The 21728-nt window shown below is 42.7% G+C and overlaps 1 protein-coding gene across 3 annotated transcripts in view; it reads right to left on the bottom strand.

Annotated features, from left to right (window-relative positions):
- The window catches only part of med12 (mediator complex subunit 12), a 193392-nt gene extending 177401 nt beyond the window's left edge, over positions 1-15991 (bottom strand). For all 3 annotated transcript variants that reach the window (XM_078546961.1, XM_078546960.1, XM_078546962.1), the window contains exon 1: positions 15857-15991. In XM_078546961.1, coding sequence (XP_078403087.1) covers positions 15857-15955 — 99 coding nt within the window. In that variant the 5' untranslated portion in view covers positions 15956-15991. The remainder of the gene's footprint in view (positions 1-15856) is intronic.
- Between the last annotated feature and the right edge of the window lie 5737 nt (positions 15992-21728).

A 21728-nucleotide genomic window follows, 5' to 3' on the forward strand; every position in this document is an offset into this window, starting at 1 on the left:
AACCTGAAGTCAAACAAATAAAATCTCCAGAGGACCATTCTTGGGTTGTGGGAGTAAAGACCAGATGGTGTCCCAGGTCCTGTCACAACAGTACTGAAAGGAACAAACTTGATGCTACAAACTAATCATGTGATCCAATGTTTATTAATGAGAAGAATGTTATGTTTGGACAAAGACATTTTTGAAAAATTGCACTAATACATTTATAAAAATCGTTAAATTCTTTTTTGACCTCATCAGTATAATCAAGTACTTACAAAATTGTAAAGGTTATTTGGGGCAGGAAGTTAGACAGTGAAGGGTTACACAAGGCAAGTATCCCATTACAATAAATTCCACTTAACCCATGTATGCGAGACATTGTATGTCCACTTCAAATGCAATCATTTGATTTCAGTATTTAACAATTTTGAATAGTTATCCAATAAGCACTAACTCACATTAATGCAGTTTTCAGTTCTTAGAAACTTACACCATAGAATGAGATCACTTGGCCCATCATGCCTGTGCTGGCTCTTTGAAAGAACAAGCATGCTTAGCCCCATGTCCTCACTTTTTGTAAATTCCTCACCCCAATTATATCTCCAACTCCTTTTTAAAATTATTTTTGGACTCAGCTTCCATACCTTTTCAGGTAGAGCCCAGATCCCAACAATGAATAGTGAAAGACTTTCCTCATTATCTTCTATATCTTTTGCCAATGATTTTAAGCTATAGCTTGTTTATTGACTCACTCAACAGAGGGAGTAGTTTTTCTCTATCATACTTCTCATCATTATGAAAAGCTGTGTCAAGTCACCTTTTAACTTCTCTTCCAAGAACATGCCTGACTTTCCCTCATCCCTGCCTTTCCCTCATCCCTGCAAGCCTCTTTGATATCCTTCTTAAGGCCTTCACATCTTTCCTGAAGTGTGTTACCCTGCATTGTCCACAATACTCCAGCTGAGACCTAAACAGCGATTTATAAAGTTCCAGCATGATCTCTATTTTTTAATAATCTATGATTCTACTTATAGACCCAAGTAACCCATATGCTTTTTAAACCATCTTACCAGCTTGTCCTGCCACCTTTTAAGGTCGTGTGCACGTGGGCATCAAGTTATCTCTGTTCGTCTGTGCTTTTCAAAATCATGCTATTTATAGTATACTGTCTTTCCACATTAGTCCTCCCAGAAGTACATCACTTCATAGTTCTCTGCATTCAATTCCATCTGCCATATCCCTGCCCATTTCACCACCCTCTGCCAACATGAAGTCTACAACTATCCTTTATCACTATCAACTACGCTACCAAGTTTTGTAACATCAAAAAACTTTTATAGTGTTGTGCCCTCAACTTAAGGCTAGGGTAATTATAAGAATTGCAAAGAGTCATGAGCCTAAAACTGGCCCTTGGTGAACTCCAATGCAAACCACTTCCTAGCTTGTAATACATTCATCCAACACAACTCTCTGCTTCCTGTCACTGGTTGAATTCTATGTTCATACTGCTACTTTCCCCTTAATCTCTAGGTTTTCATTGTTTTAACAAGCCTCCTGTGAGACACTTGGTTGAATGTTTTCCAAAGGTCCATATACACACAATATCTACTACAATATCTTATAACCTTATCTGTTACCTCAAAGAATTCTATCAAGTTAGTCAGGCATAATTTGCCTTTAACAAATCCACGCTGGTTTTCTTCATTCACACATCCTTCTAAAATAAAGTTATTTTGTCCCTGATAATGATTCTGAATAACTTCCGCACAAAAAGTGTTAGGCGGACAGATTGGCATGGTTTCCTGGTTTGTCCACCTTCCCTTTCTTGAATAGTGGTATGATATCAGTAATCCTTCAGTCCTCCAGCATATTCCTGTATCCAATGAGGCTCCAATTAACTATTTTACTTTAAGAACACATTCCTCCAGTAATGAGATCAGAATTACAAATTTGAAGAGGGACTACTCCAAATGTGAAGCACCAGCATGTTTCAGAGCTCTGACTATTAGTATCATGCTGTGCTAAATCAAATCTTTAATCAACTTAGTCTTACTTTTTTCATTTATTTTCCTGAATTTACACAACCTCAAGTAACTCAATGGCGATTCATTCATTACTCTCTCGGATACCTTTCTAACCTCTGATGTCACTTGGCACCATGAATCTTAAACAATTTACCATTTTATTCGTTCCCAACAAAGGTATACTCATAGCTATTTAGTTTCCCTTCCAAAATAATTCTGATTTCCAGCTTGATTTAACTCTTTGTTAGAATTCAGAATGGACAATTTATTAACTCATCCTGGTTCTTTTGAGATGCTGACAGACCTGCTATGCATTTTGAACATTTTCAAAATTTAATTCAGTTTCAGCATTTTCATCTTTCTTTTTAAATTGCTGCACTTGTGTTCTTTCATTGCATTACACTTTTCAGCTTCTACTTCACTCCCCTGTTGATTAAACCCATGTTTATGTCAACTTTAGGTTCAATTTGTCCTTGGTCCTCTTCATTATCCTCCCATCTGCACCCTGCATAAATCTGTTACCTGCGTTCTATCAGATTCTAAATCCCAGTCATATGTCAGCTTGTCTATGCCAGTGTCCGCTGAGTCTCTTTCCTCCAGTTTACTCATTTGAAAACCCTCAACTTCACCTCCGAGTTACTCTGTAGCCTTAAGTTACATCTTACTTCTGCAATCTCCTCCAGGCATACAAGTGTACTCATATCAGAAGGTTGTAGGCTCAAGTTCAATGTAGAATTTTAACTTGATGGCAGGGTAAAATCACAAAGAGGTCCTTCATCATGCTGGGCTCAACAGCATGGAGACTACCCTCTAGAAAATTCAGCTTAGCTGGATAGACCATGTCTTCTGCATGGCTGACTACAAAATTGCCATGCAAATCTTCTTATGGGAACTGTCACAGGGCAAACGACATCGGGGTGGTCAGTACAAATGTTACAAGGACACTCTAAAACATAGCCTTACAATCGTCTGCACTGCAGACCATCTCCCTTGAGAAAACACTCCAGCCAACTGGCCTGCGTGGACCAAGCACTGAAATATGGTTCAGCCAGCTTCAAGGACCAACTAGGTCAAATTCGCAACATCCGACATGCCGAGAGGAAGGCTAAAGGTGGTGTAGCTGCAGAAATTCCCCCAAGCACCAACAAGGACAATATGAACTGCCAGTTCAGTGGACGTCCATGTCGATCTCATATCAGACTCTTCAGTTATGAGAGGGCCCACAGAAGGTGAAGTCACCTACATACTTGAATAATGAGGAGTCTGCCACAACCAGGACTTGAGAATAATATTCATACTGACACATCAGTGCAGTATTAAAGGACTGCTGCATTCTTAGGGGTGCAACCTTTCAGGTGAAATGTTAAACTGAGCTCTGCCTACAAGAATACATGAGTATAAAAGAGTCCACAGCATCATTGGAAGAGTACAGAGTTCTGCCACTGTCCTGGGCATCATTTGCCCTTCAATCAACATCACTAAAGCAGGTTAATTGGTCTTTTATCTAATCTGCTTGTTGAACTTTGTGTAGAAAATGGATACTATACTTATTGACAAAACAAGTAAATACACTTCAAAATTAAAATAAGTGGTTGTGAAACACTACAATTTCAAGGACAGAAAGGGCATTTCACAAATGTAACGTTGCTCTTTCATATCTTCGACTCTTCCAATTAGAAATTTACTGCGAGATCTCCCTCCCTCCACCATCAGTAGCACAGACTTCAGCTATTTACACCAGTGTACTCTAAAATTCATTTCCCTCACTCACAAAAGCCTGTCCAAACTTAACTCTTCAACCAGGCATTTTGCCACCTCTTCCTCAGTTCCAAGGTACAATGGAACATGAATAGACAATTTCAGCTCATCGAGCTTACCCCACCATTCAAATAGTTCATGGCTGATTTGCACTTCAACTCCAATTATCTGCCTATGCTTCACCTCTCCTGATACCTTTATCTAAAATAAACTCTCTCAATCTTTTAAGTTCCAATTGTCTTAGCATCCACAGCCTCTCGGGAGAGAACATTCCAGATTTCTATTTTCATGTGTGCGAGAAACGCTTCCTGATTTCATTCCTGGATGGCTTAGTTCCAATTTGAAGATTATGCTCCTTGATCTTCCAACCAGAGGAAATAGTTTCTCCATATTTACACTTTTAAATCCTCTAAAAAAAATAAACACTACTCTGTGTCTGTTCCCTTCGTGAAATGTCTTGGGACATTTTGCTACATAATGGATCTACCTAACAAGCTATCGTGTTTGAGGATTGAGTCTCTCAACTCCTTCTAAAAACTCCTTGGACTCTGTCCTGTCTCCTGCTCTGTCTTTCATTTCACAAAAATATCCTGAGGCTCATAAAAATACTTAGTTCATGAGTGAATCTGACATAATAAATCACCCATGAAAATCAAAATTACTAAAGAAGCTACAAATTGTGCGCCAGAGTGTAAAACATTTTTGACAGATGACTACATAGTTAAACAGAGTGATTTTTTTTTTAAAACTTTGAGATATTTTGTAATTTCTTTACATTTCAGGCTGATTAAGGTACAAAAGAATTCCACTGCACTCCTACAAAACTGATTTGTGCTTCCTCCCAATTTGGAGTGAAACACAATAATGAGCTTTCAGCATCTTTCACTAATTCTCTGGTAAAGCCCTGATGGTTCCATAAATAGACCTGCAGACGAGGATTGATTCTCAATATGTGCGAAGTTAGATTCTCAGTCAGAGGTGCTATAATTAGTCTTGCATAGCCTTGGTGTGGTGGAATTAGCTAAGGTTCCTTCCTGAGCACTGCTAATCAGTAACCTTTGCTGAAAAGTGCCTGCATGTGGGTCAACATATGGTTTTTCTGTGATATTCCCAGGATTAAACTGCCTATCAAGACAGACAGCTGCAGTTCATGCCTGAATAAAAATTACTAAATGAGGGAATAGAGATTGCTTAATGTTTGCGAGAGCTCTTGGTGGGAGAGACAGTAAAAATGCAAGAATGTTTGTAGCAGAATCACAATACGTGCTAGCTATTCTATGGCCAGCACCAATTTTGGATCAATACTCTGTCAAAGAAATTGCTCTGGAACTACCTTAACTAATATGTTAGGATTGTGGACACCATTATGGATATTACACTCAGTAATTGTAGTGCTTCAGTACAGCTGTATCCCAGTAACTGATAAACTGTAACATGACTAAGTTCATGTGCTAGGTCCAGTCAAGTAGTCACTGGAAGATGGTTTATATTTGGGATGAGATGATACAAAACTTTAGGAGAGTTATAGCAAGCATCCAATCACATCACTAGGTTATTCAGTATTTTAATGCTATTTTGATGCTATAGGAAAAATAATAATTGAGAATGTATTGTAATTTCAAATTTCTTCCACAGTACCTCACAGTAACAATCAGTACCTCACCACTATGAACACCAGGCAAACACCCTGTTCTTTGAATGGTGCCGTAACATCTTGAACATTTATCAGCAGAGGAAGACTGTTAAACATTGTAAATGAAGAACAGTACCCCCTACAATGCAGCACACCATCAATGCCGCACAGCAATGTCAGCCAATGATTTGCGCTTTTTTTGTTCTCAAGTAAGCAAAGCTGGTTGGTAACTGAATATCCTTTTTTTTGGTGAGAAAAGGCAATGAAACGAACATTGACTACACCAGAGTTAAGGCCATACAGCTAGAATACCAAAGCAGGAAGGTATGCACCAGATTTTGTATGTTGTGGCTGATAATCAAATATATTAATCCAAATGATCTATTTTCTTTTACCCATAATAGCCAAAATACTAATATTACCACTACCCTAGATAACAGTTCTAACATGTCATTATCATAAACACAAACTTTTCAGCTTATACATATAACTCAATTCTAAATTGGTTAGATTCCCAGCACTTAAACTAAATTAAATATACAATTAAGCATATTAAATACAGGACAAAAAAAAAGCTTAGGAGTGCATTGCTCCATGTTCTTTTCCTTTAGATGAGCTGACTGAAGTTTTAAAACATGCATTAATGCTAGTAAGCGCAGGTACATCACTCTCACATAGGACACTATGCACTAACAACAACTGGGCAGCTGAAGACAAGATTGCCAATACTGGAGCAATTAAAATCAGGGATGTGCAAAATGTTAGAATTGGAGGAGTACAGATATCTTGCAGAGTTGTAGGGCTGGAGGATATTAAGAGATAAGAAGGGGCAAGGCCATGGAAAGATTTGAAAACAAGGTTGAGAATGTTAAAATTGAGGCCTTCTCATACTGGAAGCCAATACCAGCCAGCAGTGGGATGATGAGTGAACGGGATTTGTTGCAAGTTAGGATACAGGCAGCAGAGGTTTGGATGAGCTCAATTATATGAAGGTTGGTTGTGGAAGCTGGGAGGCCAGTCAGAAAACCTCAAAGGCATGGATGAAGATTTCAGGGGCAGTTAAGCTAAGTTCGCACTCTTATCTGCATTACAAATGTGTTGCTTGGTAATACTGGTACAGTGTCTCAAAAGTGGCAACCTCAGGGTTTCGGATCATGCTGGATTTCGGGTCAGGCAGCTTGGGCTGTGAGCAGTTCGTGTCAAGCTGGGTCAGGTGGGGTCAAGGGTAGCTCAGAACGTGGGACAGACCGGCACAGGAAGCGGCAAAGTCACTTGGCGGGGTGTGGCAGCAAACTATGCAATGCCTAGCCAAATTGTCCAGGTAAGTTTTTTAAAAAATTTTTTCAATTAAAATTGCTGCATGGCATTTTATAAAAATGTCCAGTTTTCGGACAGCTGAATTTGAGAAACTGTACCTGTACATACCCAGTATGCAATTTAACTCTGCATATGATGCTGAATGTTGTTCTCCTGAATAAATTGATTATATAATTTGTACACACAGATGTGAAAACCCTGTAGCATCCAGAAAAACAAAAAGGTGCAGTATAAACTCAGAAATAACCTTGGCATATTTGGTGGTCCAAATTTTCATGTAATGTAACTCAGAGGAATTGCAAAAAAATTCAGAGACAAATATTACAGAAAACACAGAGCTTCAACAATAAAATCGGTTTTGTATTTCTTACAAGCTATATTGCGCAAAAATACAAAGCGAATGATTCACATATACTTTTGCAGATGCTGCCACCAGGAAATTTAATATTTAACTCTCCTCCCAATCTCCGTGAAAAGTATTTATCTTGCACTATGCGGAATAACACACATTGCATATTTCCAATTTAAGATTCACATTCAATTTATGATACCTCAACGCCTGGAGGTGATGCTGACTAATTTTCTGCAAAAAAAATGTGTTGCCTATGATCTTCCATAATACTCATCATCAGGGAAGAAAGAAAAATGACACATAGTACAAAGCAACTCCCACATGTATATTATTTAGTCATAGAGTCATTACGGCATAGAAGGAGGCCCTGATCGGGAATCAGATCTAGGGCCCTGCAGTGAAAGCACCGAATCCTGATCACTAGACTACTAGGTAAGGCAGCAAACTAGAGCTTCATAACTGGGTGGGTTTAAACCAACCACCTTTTGGTTAACAGCTGAACATGCTAACCAATTGTGCCAAAGACTTGCAAATAATTATTGCCCAACATGGAGCTCAAACCCACGACCCTGAGATTAGGAGTCTCATGCTCTACCATTACAGTTAGCCGGGCACTAGTATAAGGAACTAATATAAAAGGTAAATAATGCCCTCACCACCGAGTCAGATGGTAGTGGGATTCAATCCCCACTCCAGATCACATTATATGCCAACATTGTAGTGCTTTACTGAGGCAGTGCTCCAACATCAGAGATGCCGTCCTCTGGATGACATTTTAAACCAAGTCTTCCAAGTCTGTTCAACTGGTTCAGGTGAACATTAAAGGTCCCATTGCACTACTCAAATAGTAGTGAATCCTGCCTGCTGCTTTAGCCAACATTCTTCCCTCAGCCATCATGACTACGAACAAACTGCCTTGCAAAACACTCCAGCTCATTTGTGGCTCTCTATGTTGGATACACCAGCCAATTGTTGTCTTGTAAACCTTGCATTCCAAACTGTACAATACCTTGTATGTCATACACTGGTTTGCACTATCCTAGACAGTATAGAGTTTTGCTTGATTCTTTCATCACAGAAACACAACTAACACACAAGAAAATGAGTGAAAACATGTATGGAACTTAGCAACATCTATATTATACAGTATTTACTCTACAGCATTACAAACTGCTAGTGTTCTTGATTAAACAAGAAGACACTTTCCAACCCTGAGATACTGCCAGAGAGCCAAAGCGCCTGGGAGATGAATGCACAGCTACAAAGTATCTGTATATGCATTGAAAAGGCCATGTGAAAGCTGAAAAATATCAAAGCCTCTGCAGCAGATGGAACCGCTGTAGACATACACTCCTGGCACGGCTGCACAACCTCTATCCATCATCTAGGAACAGGAGCGCAAGCCGGGGAATCTCAGGGATCCTGTAATTGCAACTATGTTCAAGAAGAGAGAGAAGTCAGACTGTGGTAACTACAAAGGTGGTCTTCCACAGGGAAGATCATTGCAAGGATCGTCTTCAGTCGCCTCCTCACAGTGGCTGAGGAACTCCTTCCAGTGTCACAATGCGGTTTTCGCCAACGAGAGGCATCACATCAACTGCTGAACATGGCATGGACTTGGAAAACGTGGGTCATTTTCCATAGGTTGGGAGCCTCTTCTCAGAGAAGACAAACATAGATGACAAAATTCATCATCACCTTCAGTGTGCCAGCTCAGCCTTCAGCCAACTGAGGAAAAAAATATTTGAGGACCAGGATCTCAAACCCGAGGCTAGTATCATGGTTCACCAAGCAGCAGTGATCCCTGCCCTCCTATATGCTTCAGAGACTTGGACATCCTAAAGTAGGAACCTCAAAGCACTAGAGGAATATTGGTGGTGCCTTGGCAAGATCCTCCAAATTTGGTGGCAAAATAAAAGCAATTCAATAGCAGCATTCTCTCCCAAGCCAATATGCCCAGTGCTGAGGCGCTAATCACTCAAAATCAACTCCGCTGGCCAGTACATGTCACTCGTTTGCCTGAAACCAGACGCCCAAAGCAACTGTTCTTGGTCGTGGCAGGATGTCATCAAAGCATCCCTGAAGAAATCAAACATCCCTGCCAATGCATGGGAGTCCCTACCTTATGACCAGAAGGTTTACTCAGGAAGGCACCAATCACATTGAGACTTCATCAGGAACACACAGAGGCAAAGTCAAGGCATCAGAGAGAGCGCACAAACCTCCAAACACCTCATCAGCCTGACCCTTCCAGCACCACCAGCCTCCCACGTGGCAGAGTATGCAGACCACGCACTGGACTTATCAGCCATCTCAGAATCCATTGACCTTCAGTGGAAGCAAGTCATCCTCAATCCAGAGGGACTGCTTAAGAAGTAGTAGTATGTAATGGAATTTCCCCTGAGTGTGCATAAAAATATTATACTACTACTTGGAGATATGTACTTCTGTGTTCAGAATAGCTTCATGCAACATGCTTTCATATGCTTGGAACTGTTCAATTAACATCTTACAGTTCTACATTAAAAGTAGATCTAACAAAGTCACTCTTAGCCAAGGTTCAGCAAAAGTAAATAACCACCTGAAGCTAAAGTGAACCATGACCCTGCAATTCTTTCCACCTCACTGTTCATTCTCTTTCCTGAAGACGTACACTCTTAACATGGTACGGTCTAGCAAAAGTACCTGTTGATACACCACCCAATCTGTTTGTCAGTATGCCATTCAACTACAGCTAAGCTTAATCTAGTTCTCAATTAACGCTAATGTGCATAAACTCTTCCACAGGGGTCAATGTGAAGCCACCAGGAATTGAAACCTAAGCTGATTTTTTCTCCCTCCCTGGCCCTGGGCCTCTGAAGAAATAACATGCTCTGGCTGATCAAAAGATACATCACAGATCAGGGTATGAACTTTTGACCATCCTACTCTCCATGCACAGTCTTACGTGTACAGAGCTTGAAATGCTATTGTGTCAACATATTGGGAATTCACTGCACGTTTCTGGGAAACCCATTCCAAATCTCTAGTATCCATAAAGCAGCTGTGCACATTGCCCTTCTAAAGTAATTTTTCTAGATAATATGCAGCTTATTTTCCATTATTATAGCAAACAAAACCTTCTATCGCTAGGCTAATGGCTAATTTGGCCCCTCCGTTTTGTCATGAGAAAACCATGACTGCACTCTTCAAAAGACAGTGTAGGTAATACTACTGAATGTAGCATGCTCAAAACCCATGGGCACACATTACGTCTAATGCTTGAAAGTTCATGAACAATTGGGTGAGAACTACTTGTTACGATCTCCGTAGAGACTGATAACTTTTAAAAAGAAATCTGAACTTCCAGTTAATAACTAAAAGGGCGACATAGCAAGATTTCACGTTTTAAAAAGTTCACTGTAACAAAAGACTAAAAGCACTAAATTGACTAAACACTTTTAGGCAACTCCTCTTCCTTGCAGTCTGCTCTACATTGGAGATACCAAACACAGACTGGGTGGCCGCTTTGCAGAACACCTTCGATCTGTCCGCAAGCATGACCCAGACCTTCCTGTTGCTTGCCAATTTAACACACCATCCTGCTCTCATGCCGGTCCTTGGCTTGCTGCAATGTTCCAGTGAAGCCCAAAGCAAACTGGAGGAACAGCACCTCATCTTCCAATTAGGCGCTTTACAGCATTCCAGACTTAACATTGAATTCAACAACTTCAGACCATAAACTCTCCCCTCCATCTTCACCCCTTTTTTATCCCTTTTTCCAAATTCATTTTTTTAATCCACTTCATTACTTTATCACTTCATAATTTTTCATTCATTTATTCATTGTTTTATCCTCTTTTCCCCTTTCTATCCTATTTTTGATCCTTTTTATCCCCACCACTGCCCCCTCCCTCCACTGAACCCCCACTAGAGCCATCCGTTACTTGTTCATGTTGTTCTTTTCAGAGAGCTTACCCCTGTTCTGCTATTATCACATTTTGCTTTCTTACCTTTATGCCACTATCAGCACCTTTTTTAACCCTTACCACTACCATTAACACTCCCTTTGCCCTTTTGCTCATGGCATCTTTGTCAATCTCTCCTTTGCCTTCACCTATCGCTGGTCTTCTATCCAGCTTCACCTGCTCCACCCAGCTTAAGTAGTAAAAATTTAATCACATTTCTACTTCTCTGTAGCTCTGAAGAAGGGTCATACGGACTCGAAACGTCAACTCTATTTTTCTCTCCACAGATGCTGTTAGACCTGCTGACTTTTTCCAGTGTTTTCTGTTTTTCCTTCTACTTATAGGCAACTTATGCTTTAAATCACAGAACAGAATACTCTCCTTATTTTTAACACACTGAAACCACACACTTCACAGGTATACTTTACACTGTCCTTTAAATGGACATTCAATTCTTTCGAAATCAGTCCAAAGTGATTATTAGCCCCCGAGGGTTTATTTGTGTTCTTTTCCTTTCTCAGGTTAGTAACTTCTAACCCAGAACTGTCCTGCATAGTGAGAGTATTACAGGAGATCCTCCTTCTAGCGCAAACTAGTCAAATCTTCGAGTTTCATTTTAACTCCTCGTTTTCAATCTTTTCAATTCGAGCACAAGTTTCCACTCACATTCTGGTACGGTGAGTCAGAGATTTTCAGCCTTTAGCCACTCTCTTTCTCAGATCCTGGCAGACTAACCCACCTGTCTGTGATATTCAGTGATATTTTAGGAATGTCTGTAACCTGATCTTTACAATGGTTTCTTCCGCACCCTTCCCCATGTGAATCACATGGGCCTTGTATCCAGGTAGAAATGCTGATTAACTATTCTTTAGACCCCAACTCTATCCAATGTTGGAATCAAATGGACAGTTCAAAGTATACCCTTTTACAACCTGACATTCTTAACACTTGCCTGGGACTTAGAAACTCACAATTTGTCCACCGGCATCACAGCGGCCTTCTCCATTGTCTGCAAGCACATCTTGCACCTTTCTCCCCACTAAATCTGGCCATTTTTTAATCTTTAGCAGCTCATTACCCATGCCTGTTGTCAGGCAGACTTCAGCACAGGTCACATGACTCCCACCATTTACCCTGAATTTAAAGACACAGTCCTAAAATATAATCTGATAAGCCTCATAATTGTAACATACTATGCTGTTTCTACCCTTATGATTCAGTTAGAATGTACAACGTCTACAGTGCAGCTTTGATCTCTCTTCTGTGCTGTTAGCTAATTTCAATCAGAAAAGTTGTAGGAAGCTGTATTTGGCTTTTACTTCCCTGGGGTTGGAGAAAGACCATGGAATACAGCATCAGAAAGATTCAACACTTCTGGGGCAGTTTGGAAAAATCCTTTTAGGAAAAAGAACTTTGTCCCTCTCACCAATTTTCTCCTTCTCTGAAAGTTAGACATCATTCTACAGATATCTGTAACCTTCCAGAATCATGTTGCCAGTGTTCATGTGCCTTTCCAGTGAGTGTTAGCATGCTATCCAATCATGAAGGGCTTCATATTCAAGCCAGATCTTCCAACCACATATCTTTCCAACAGGGGCCACCGTGAGCAATACATCATGGATGTACTAGATGAATTTCCCTCTCCTAACATGGGTCACTTAGATTAACTACGGCATTCTCACTGCTGCAACTGAGATCAGTGAAATTAGGACAGATCAGGGATCAAACTTGGGAAATGACATATCTAGATAGACCAGTTGAAAAATGCAATGCAGGTGTTGGGTAGGGACATAACAAAACTCCCATATGCACTTCTGAAAGAATTAGGTAGGAAAAACATTGAACACAAAGTAAAATATTGTCAACAGGGAAATTTTTCAAGATAGCTCAAGATTGAGTGTTTAGGGAGAGAATTTCAAAGTGAAGAGGCATGAAGGCTCAAGGCTCACAAATGGTGACGTGGTTGGAGAGGTACATCAGACCAGAATTGCAAGGATAGAATATGCATGATGAATATAGGGCTGGAGTTAGGTTGGTATAAATTAATGGTGAAATTTGTAAATGTGGAGTAGATTTCAAAATCAATTGGTAGACAAAAAGCCAATGAAGGTTGGTGAGAACATGAGTGATTGGTGAGTCAGCCTTAACGTAAAATAGCTTGCAAACAGTGAAGTTTTAAATGAGTTGGAGTTATAACTGGTGGAGCTCAAGAAGCTGACAGTGTTAGTCAAGTACAGCTGGAGATAACATAGGTATGAATGAGAACAGAGTTGTCTCAGTTTTGATTTCTGACACCATCCTTCCTCACCAATGCCTCAATCCCATTAGTTAAATAACCTGCAGATATAAGCTGACATGAAAAATAGCAACTTTAGCAAGGTCCCAGAGCATTACCAGCACCAGTGAAATTATACCCTTGTTTTAGTCAATACATTCAGAAGATTTGGGGAAACAAGTAACTTGCATCATCAGGCTTTTTTTAAAAAAGAGAAAAATGCTAGCTCCAGATCAGCATCCAAGAATTTTAAAAATCCCATTCATTCTGCATAGGCATTCACTGATCAATCCAAGCTGATATCAACTAAATTCCTGTCAGGAACTTGCCAGCTTGAAAAGTCAAATCTCCTCAGGTACCAATATAAGCAGCACTGATCATAATTTTTACAAACAAAATTTTAGTAAGAGGAGACAGAACTAAGAAAAACTTGTGTGAACATATTTCCATTTTAACATATTGATTTATATTTTTATTTGTTCCAGGATGTGGATGTTGCTGTCTAGGCCAGCATTTATTGCCTATCCCTAACTGACCTCGAGAGGACTTGATGGATGGTCTTACCCCCTGGTAGGTCTTACCTCATGTCTAATGGCAAGCAGTTTTTGGAATAAATGGCACCATCATTTATCACTCAACTATGCTATGAAATTATTGGGTACTCCTATAAAGTTGTTAGATCTATATTCTGTTCTCACTTCACTTTCCAAGAGATTACATCAACTCTGTAAGAATCTAAATGCACACTGATGAAATAACACTCTACTGACAAGAACAATAAATGCCAGAATGCATCGACAGCATATAATCAATTCTAAGACACATAAATAGATTAAACAGAATATCTTGCTGATGTCACGAGTTAGTTTTGCTTCCATTACCCCTGCTATCAGAGACAATTTGGGCCATTGAATTTTTTTAAAAATCACAAAAGATGACAAAGTGCATTGTCTTAAATGCACTTGTTCCTACAGTACATCGATACTAATAAACTAAGTTTTTAGTGACATTTAAGCCTTCAATAGCTGACTCAGTGCAAACTTGCCTTTAGTAAAAAAGACATTACTATCTAAATCAGATTTGTAATTGAAGCAGGCAGTTTATTCTTGATCTCCTATCTCCATACTTAAACTTTGTTTTGTTTATCTGCTACTAATCACAAGAGTAATTTATTAAAATTTGGGTCATATTATAGTACCTAAATTAGGTTCCAGATCAAATGTCTCTACATCTCATTGATACTTCTATTAATTGCTGAGAAGTTATGCAAGGTTTCTACTGGAAACTTTTACTATTAAAAAAATACATTTCTGTGGCATTCCTCATGGTATCTCAAAGGACCTCATTTTGATAAGCAAAATATTTTGCACTACTGATGATAAAAAGGGAAAACCGAAAAGGGTGGAAGAACAAAGGCAGTGTAACAAGAAATTTGAGGAGCATTTAAAAAGTACAGACAAGGCACAAGAGTGCAAGGAGGAAATTTCAGAGGCAAGAAGTGCAAATGCTAAAGAGTCCAGAAATGAAAGGGCAGAGGAACATTATGAGTAATAAGCTTCCATTTTATTCTAAAATTCTGATGATTCAGAGATGACAAGTTATATAAAGAGGACACAAAAGAAAAATAGAGTGGATGCTGGAAATCTTAAATATAAACAAAAAATGCTGGAAATATTTAACAACTCAGGCAACTCTATAAAGAAACAAAAGTTAATGTTTCATGTCAGGTCATTTTGACCTGAAAAATTAACTGTTTCTCTCTACTGATGCTATCTGACTTGCTGAGTATTTCCAGCTTGCTTTTGTTTTTATATTACATTTGGGAATGTATGGCCAAAGGATATTGCAAAGCTAAACTGGGTCAAAACCAAGGCAAGGGCCTCAAAGTTGATTCACAAGGTAGTTGGGTTCAGTGGGGAGTTGAAAAGAATTTCGGGAATGGCAATGCTGGATTCTGTACAGTTCAGGATGCGGGTCAAAGTGTTCTTAAATAATGTCAATTTGTGAGGTTAGAGCTCTAGTGAAGTAACTGAAAAATGTAATTGATTATACGGAGTGACGTTACTGAGACTGAAAGCATAGCAGACTCACAAAACCTGCACATTTTTTTAGAAGCGAAAAAAGGTATCAACTTTATAATCAATAGTATACACTGGCGGCTGATGGGCTTCTGTGTTCCCCACAGCTGGGTCATGTGTGCCATGATTTATGCCATGTAATCTATGATGAATATCCATATTAAATAGTTGTTATTGATGGGTTCGTCCAACAGTTAACTGGTAAGTAGCTGAGCTGTGCTCCCAGACCCAGGGCTCTTCGTCTCGCAGAGACAGTGTGACCAACCAGAGGCCGGGGCCCTGCAATGTAGCAGCAGGTATGTGCTCGTTGTTGCTGCTGTTATATGCAGGACTCTAGGCCCAAGTCCAACCACACACACGGACTGTTTATTGTTTACATGGACGCTGCTCTAGGCCCGGCTCTCCCGCGCCGGCTTACTCACCCCGCCAGCCCGGCTGCCTGACTGAGTGAGTGGCCGTCCTCCCCTGGGTTCTCGACGATTTTTCCTACCTCTTTCTGCTTGGGGTCCTGCGGGTAAACGTCTGGCGGCCCGAGCCGAGGCCTTTTCAGCGGCCTGTGCTCATAACTCAATATCCCGAACGCCGCCATCTTTGGTAAACCCGGCTTCACCCAGCGAGTGGCGCCGAGCGCCGCCGGAGATGGCCGACCGCGAGCGCCGCCGGAGATGGCCGACCGCGCGCGCCGCCGGAGATGGCCGACCGCGAGCGCCGCCGGAGATGGCCGACCCCGAGCGCCGCCGGAGATGGCCGACCCCGAGCGCCGCCGGAGATGACCGACCCCGAGCGCCGCCGGAGATGGCCGACCCCGTGCGCCGCCGGAGATGGCCGAACCCAAAGGAGCCATTCTGGCCACTCAGTTCAGTGACACCAAACTCTACGTCGCTTGAGCCATATATGTTACACACATTCTCTATCCAAATAGCGCCACTGCTGGACTTTAACCAGAGACAACCTTTTAGCAAACCATTAGTTAGTAAGATACTTGCTGCTTATCCAGCCAGAACCACTTAGGACATTAAGGTAAAAGCAAAATACTGCAGGTGCTAGAAATCTGAAACAAAAACAGAAAATGCTGGAAAAACTCAGCAGGTCTAACAGCATCTGTGGGGAGAGAAAGAGAGTTGACGTTTCGAGTTCGTGTGACCCTTCTTCAGAGCTAAAGATTTATACTGTTTAAGTGGGGTAGAGCAGGTGAAGCTGGATAGAAGGCCAGCAATAGGTGGGAGCAAAGGAGAGATTGACAAAGATGCGTTGAACAAAAGCACAACAGAACAAGGGTAGAACATGTAGCTTACCCTTGTTCTGCTATTATCACATTCTGCTTTCTTACCTTTGCCACTATCAGCACATTTTTTAACCCTTATCACAACCATTAACACTCCCTTTGTCCTTTTGTTCATGACATGTTTGTCAATCTCTCCTTTGCCCCCACCAATGCTGGCCTCCTATCCTGCTTCACCTACTCCACCCACCTTAAACAGTATAAAATTCATCACATTTCTACTTTTCTTTAGCTCTGAAGAAGGGCCATATGGACTTCATCAACTTTTTTTTTGCAAAAATATACTTTATTCATAAAATATCTTCAACCACATTCCAAACCATTTCAAAAACATCATCACAAGGGTACAATCCGGTTCAACTTTAACAAAATGTATCACCAGTTGCATCAGTACAAACAATATTACAGTCATTTACAGCCTTTCATTTTGATCTGTACAGCCCGAGGGGATTTAAACAGTTCCCAGTCCCTCGGTGTACTGTGGCAGAAAGGTCTTAGACAGCGACCCTTCCCCATTGCGCCTTTGCGGCAGCTGCCCCAAGCTTTAGTGCGTCCCTCAGCACGTAGTCCTGGACTTTGCATTGTGCCAGTCCGCAACACTCGGTCGGGGACAACTCTTTGCACTGGAAGACCAAGAAGTTTCAGGCAGACCAAAGAGCGTCTTTCACCGAGTTGATGATCCTCCAGGTGCAGTTGATGTTTGTCTCGGTGTGTCCCCCTGGGAACAGCCCGTAGAGCACAGAGTCCTGTGTCACAGAACTGTTCGGGATGAACCTCGACAGCAACCACTGCATCTCTCTCCAGACCTTCTTTGCAAAGGCACAATCCACAAGGAGGTGAACAACGGTCTCTTCCCCACCACAGCCACCTCGAGGGCAATGTGCAGAGGGGGTGAGACTCCTGACGTGTAGGAAGGATCTGACAGGGAGGGCCTTTCTCACCACCAGCCAAGCCACGTCTTGGTGCTTGTTGGAAAGTTCTGGCGATGAGGCATTCTGCCAAATGACTTTGACAGTCTGCTCGGGGAACCATCCCACAGGATCCACCCTCTCCTTTTCCCTCAGGGCCTCTAAGACGTTACGTGCTGACCACTGCCTGATGGACTTGTGGCCAAAGGTGTTTTTCTGCATAAATTTTTCCACGAGGGACAGGTGGTACGGCACGGTCCAACTACTTGGAGCGTTCCGCGGCAGCGTGGCCAGACCCATCCTTTGCAACACCGGGGACAGGTAGAACCTCAGCACGTGGTGACACTTGGTGTTTGCGTACTGAGGGTCTACGCACCGCTTGATGCAGCCACACACAAAGATGGCCATCAGTATGAGGGCGATGTTGGGCAGGTATTTTCCCCCTTTATCTAGAGGCTTGTACATCGCGTCCCTGCGGACACGATCCATTTTTGACCTCCAGATAAAGCGGAAGATGGCTCGAGTAATCGCCACCACGCAGGAGTGTGGAATGAGCCAGACCTGCGCCACGTACAGCAACAGCGAGATTGCCTCACACCTGATGACCAGGTTCTTACCCGCAATGGAGAGGGAGCGTCGCTCCCACATGCCCAGTTTCCTTTTCACCATAGACACTCGCTCCTTCCAGTTTCTAACGCATGCCCTGGTCCCTCCGAACCATATCCCCAGCACCCTCAGGCCGTCAGCCCTGACAGTGAAGGGGACAAAGGATCGGTCAGCCCAGTTCCCAAAGAACATGGCCTCGCTCTTCCCACGATTTACCTTGGCTCCCGAGGCCAGTTCGAACTGGTCGCAGATGTGGATCAGTCTGCGCACCGACAGCGGATCCGAGCAGAAGACGGCGACATCATCCATGTACAGGGAGGCTTTTACCTGAGTGCCTCCACTGCCTGGGATTGTCACTCCTCCTATGCCCGGATCCTTCCTGATGGACTCGGCAAAGGGTTCTATGCAACACACGAAAAGAACAGGCGAGAGGGGACAGCCCTGCCTGACTCCAGATTTAATCAGAAAGCTATCTGTTTCCCACCCATTGATTGAGACTGCGCTACTGATGTTAGTGTAGAGCAGTTGGATCCAATTTCGAATTCCCTCCCCAAACCCCATTTTGGAGAGCACATCCATCATGTAGGTGTGCGATATTCTGTCAAAGGCCTTCTCCTGATCCAAGCTGATGAGGCAGGTATCCACACCCCTGTCCTGCACATAGGCAATCGTATCCCTGAGCAGCACTAGGCTATCAGAGATCTTCCTGCCCGGCACAGTGCAGGTCTGGTCAGGGTGAATCACCAATTCCAGAGTGGATTTGACCTGATTGGCGATGACCTTGGACAGAATCTTATAGTCCACATTCAACAGTGAAATGGGTCGCCAATTTCTAATTTCCTCCCTTCCCCCCTTGTGCTTGTAGATGAGGGTGATAATGCCTTTCCTCATGGATTCTGACATACTGCCGGCCAGGAGCATACTCTCGTACACTTCTAGCAGGTCTGGGCCGATCAAGTCCCACAGAGCCGAATACAACTCCGCCGGCAAGCCGTCGCTTCCGGGAGTTTTACTCTTCTCGAAGGACTCAAGAGCCTTAGTCAGTTCGTCAGGAGTTAGCGGTTTTTCCAGGCTCTCCCATGTACTGTCGTCTAAGACCTCCGTGATAGAGGACAGGAAGGACTGGGAGGCCGTGCTGTCTGTGGGCTTCACGTCATACAATCCGGCATAAAAGGATTTGCTGATCCTCAAAATGTCGGACTGCGATGACTTTACTGAGCCGTCTTCTTCCTTCAGGCTGCTGATCACAGAGCTCTCTCTGTGTACCTTTTGGAAGAAGAAACGTGAGCACGTTTCATCCTGCTCCACGGAGCGGACTCTGGAACGGAAGATGATCTTGGAGGCCTCTGAGGCAAAGTGCGAGGCTTGCTGGCTCTTCACCTCTTGGAGTTCCTCCTTGACATCGACCCCCATCGACTGCAGCCGGAGCAGATTCTGCATGTTTTTCTGGAGTCGGGACATTTCCCTCTGTTCCTTTCTAGCTTTCTGGGTGCCTTTGAGGATGAAAAACCTCTAGATGTTTCCCTTGATCGCTTCCCACCAGTGTGTCAGGGACTCAAAGAGGGGTTTCACGGTTCTCCAACCTTTGTAATCCCTCTTGAGCTCCTCAATGTTCTCTGGGGTCAGCAGTTGCACATTTAGCTTCCATGCCCCCCTGCCCACCCTCTGGTCCTTCTCTAAGTGGCAGTCCGCCAGTAGGAGGCAGCGGTCAGAGAAAAACACTGGCTTGACGTCGGTGGATCTGACTGTGAATGCACGGGACACAAACGGGAAGTCTATCCTGGAACGGATGGACCCGTCTGGCCGCGACCAGGTGTATCTACGCTGCGCTCCGTCTGCAGGGTTGCTGAAGACGTCGTGCAGCTTGGCATCCTTAACTGTTTCCATCAGGGATCTGGATGTAGCGTCCAATCTGCTGTCGGCCCTGCTGGATCGTCCAGCCGCATCGATGATGCAGTTGAAGTCACCGCCCAGAATGACCGGTCTGGAGGTCGCCAGCAGCAATGGGAGCTGCTGAAAAACCTCCAGCCGCTCGGCCCCTTGTGACGGGCCATACACGTTAATTAACCGGAGTGGAGCATTCTTGTACATTACGTCTGCTATGAGGAGGCGCCCGCCCACCACCTCCTTAACCTCGGAGACGGTGAAGTTGCCTCCCCGCAGCAGAATACCCAGGCCGGAGGAACGAGAGTCGACTTCATCAACTCTGTTTCTCTCTCCACAGATGCTGTCAGATCTGCTGAGCTTTTCCAGCATTTTCTGTTTTTGTTCCACTTAGGGCATTGTCTTGTAGGGTCACATGGAGCTGAGTCTAATCCTCAGTGCTAGGTCTAGCCCTCCAGATCCTCAGAATGAATCAGGATCACTGGTCAAGAATCAGCACTGTACCAGCCAGATTACTGGGCCTCTCTCTTCCAGTCTTATGCCCCTTTCACACTCTACAATCACTCTAGTATCATGAATGACACCATCACCAGGGATTGATCGAGTGTTAGAAACTCTGGTTGGATGTATGCCTGAGGGATTCATCATATGACCTCCTGGATCCTTGTCTGCCCACTTAACCAGCCCTTTATTTTGCATCTCCAATAGTTTTATAGTTAATAAACTGAAGTGTGCAAAGAAAATGAAAAATAGCACACAATCTTTTTAATTCCCCAATGATTTTTTTCTGCCAGATTGCTTGCAGTAATGTCTTGGAATTTAATCTTTAATTCCTGGAGATTCCAGGACAATCCTGGAGGGCTGGCAACTCTAGAAAGAGCCTTCAATCATGTTGGCTATATTTTGGAACCCTCTCTAAACCTCTCTGTCCGCCCCTAAAATGGTAAAAAAAAACCATTTCTATCACAATGTTTTCAGCTACATCTCCTAACTCTCCCACCAGGCTGAGTGTCTGATCCTTTTATTTATTTATTCTTTAACTCTCTCTCAAGCATCTTTTGGACATATTCTACATTAAAGGTTCATATTAATGCAATGTGTTGCTGTTGCAATAGATGATTGATTCAAATTTCCAGTCTTTGATTGGATACATATGATGAGTCAACTTGATCTGAGAGCCTACCCCACCACCCTTACTTCAGCTCCCATAAAGGATAGCAACTAGTTGTTCATTATTTAACTGACAACCATGATTTTCAGCCCTTGACAGGTGACAGCAAATACCACGGACTCCTCATGAGTTGCATAGTGAAGAGTGCAACTCCACATAGAATGTACATTATCACCATCCCCCTGACCACAGCATGGACCCCATCAAGATATATTTGCAAGCATGGGGCTTCAGCTGTAATTGCTTGGCTCTTGAGTAAGTCATCATCGGCAGCAAACTCTGGATTTATTAGCAGATGGTCTCTTATCTACTCACCAAGTAACATTAAGCCAAGCTTGGCAAGGTGAGAGCGATTGCCCTTGACATCAAGGCCACATTTGACAGAGTGTGGCATCAAGGAGCCCTAGCAAAATTGTGATTAAATGGGAATTGGGAAAATTCTCCACTGTTTGGAGTCATACCTAGCGTTAAGGAAGATGGTTGTGGTTGTTGGAGGTCAGTCATTGCAGCT

Source organism: Cetorhinus maximus, chromosome 8 (genome assembly GCF_964194155.1).
Source record: "Cetorhinus maximus chromosome 8, sCetMax3.hap1.1, whole genome shotgun sequence".
Lineage (NCBI taxonomy): Eukaryota > Metazoa > Chordata > Chondrichthyes > Lamniformes > Cetorhinidae > Cetorhinus > Cetorhinus maximus.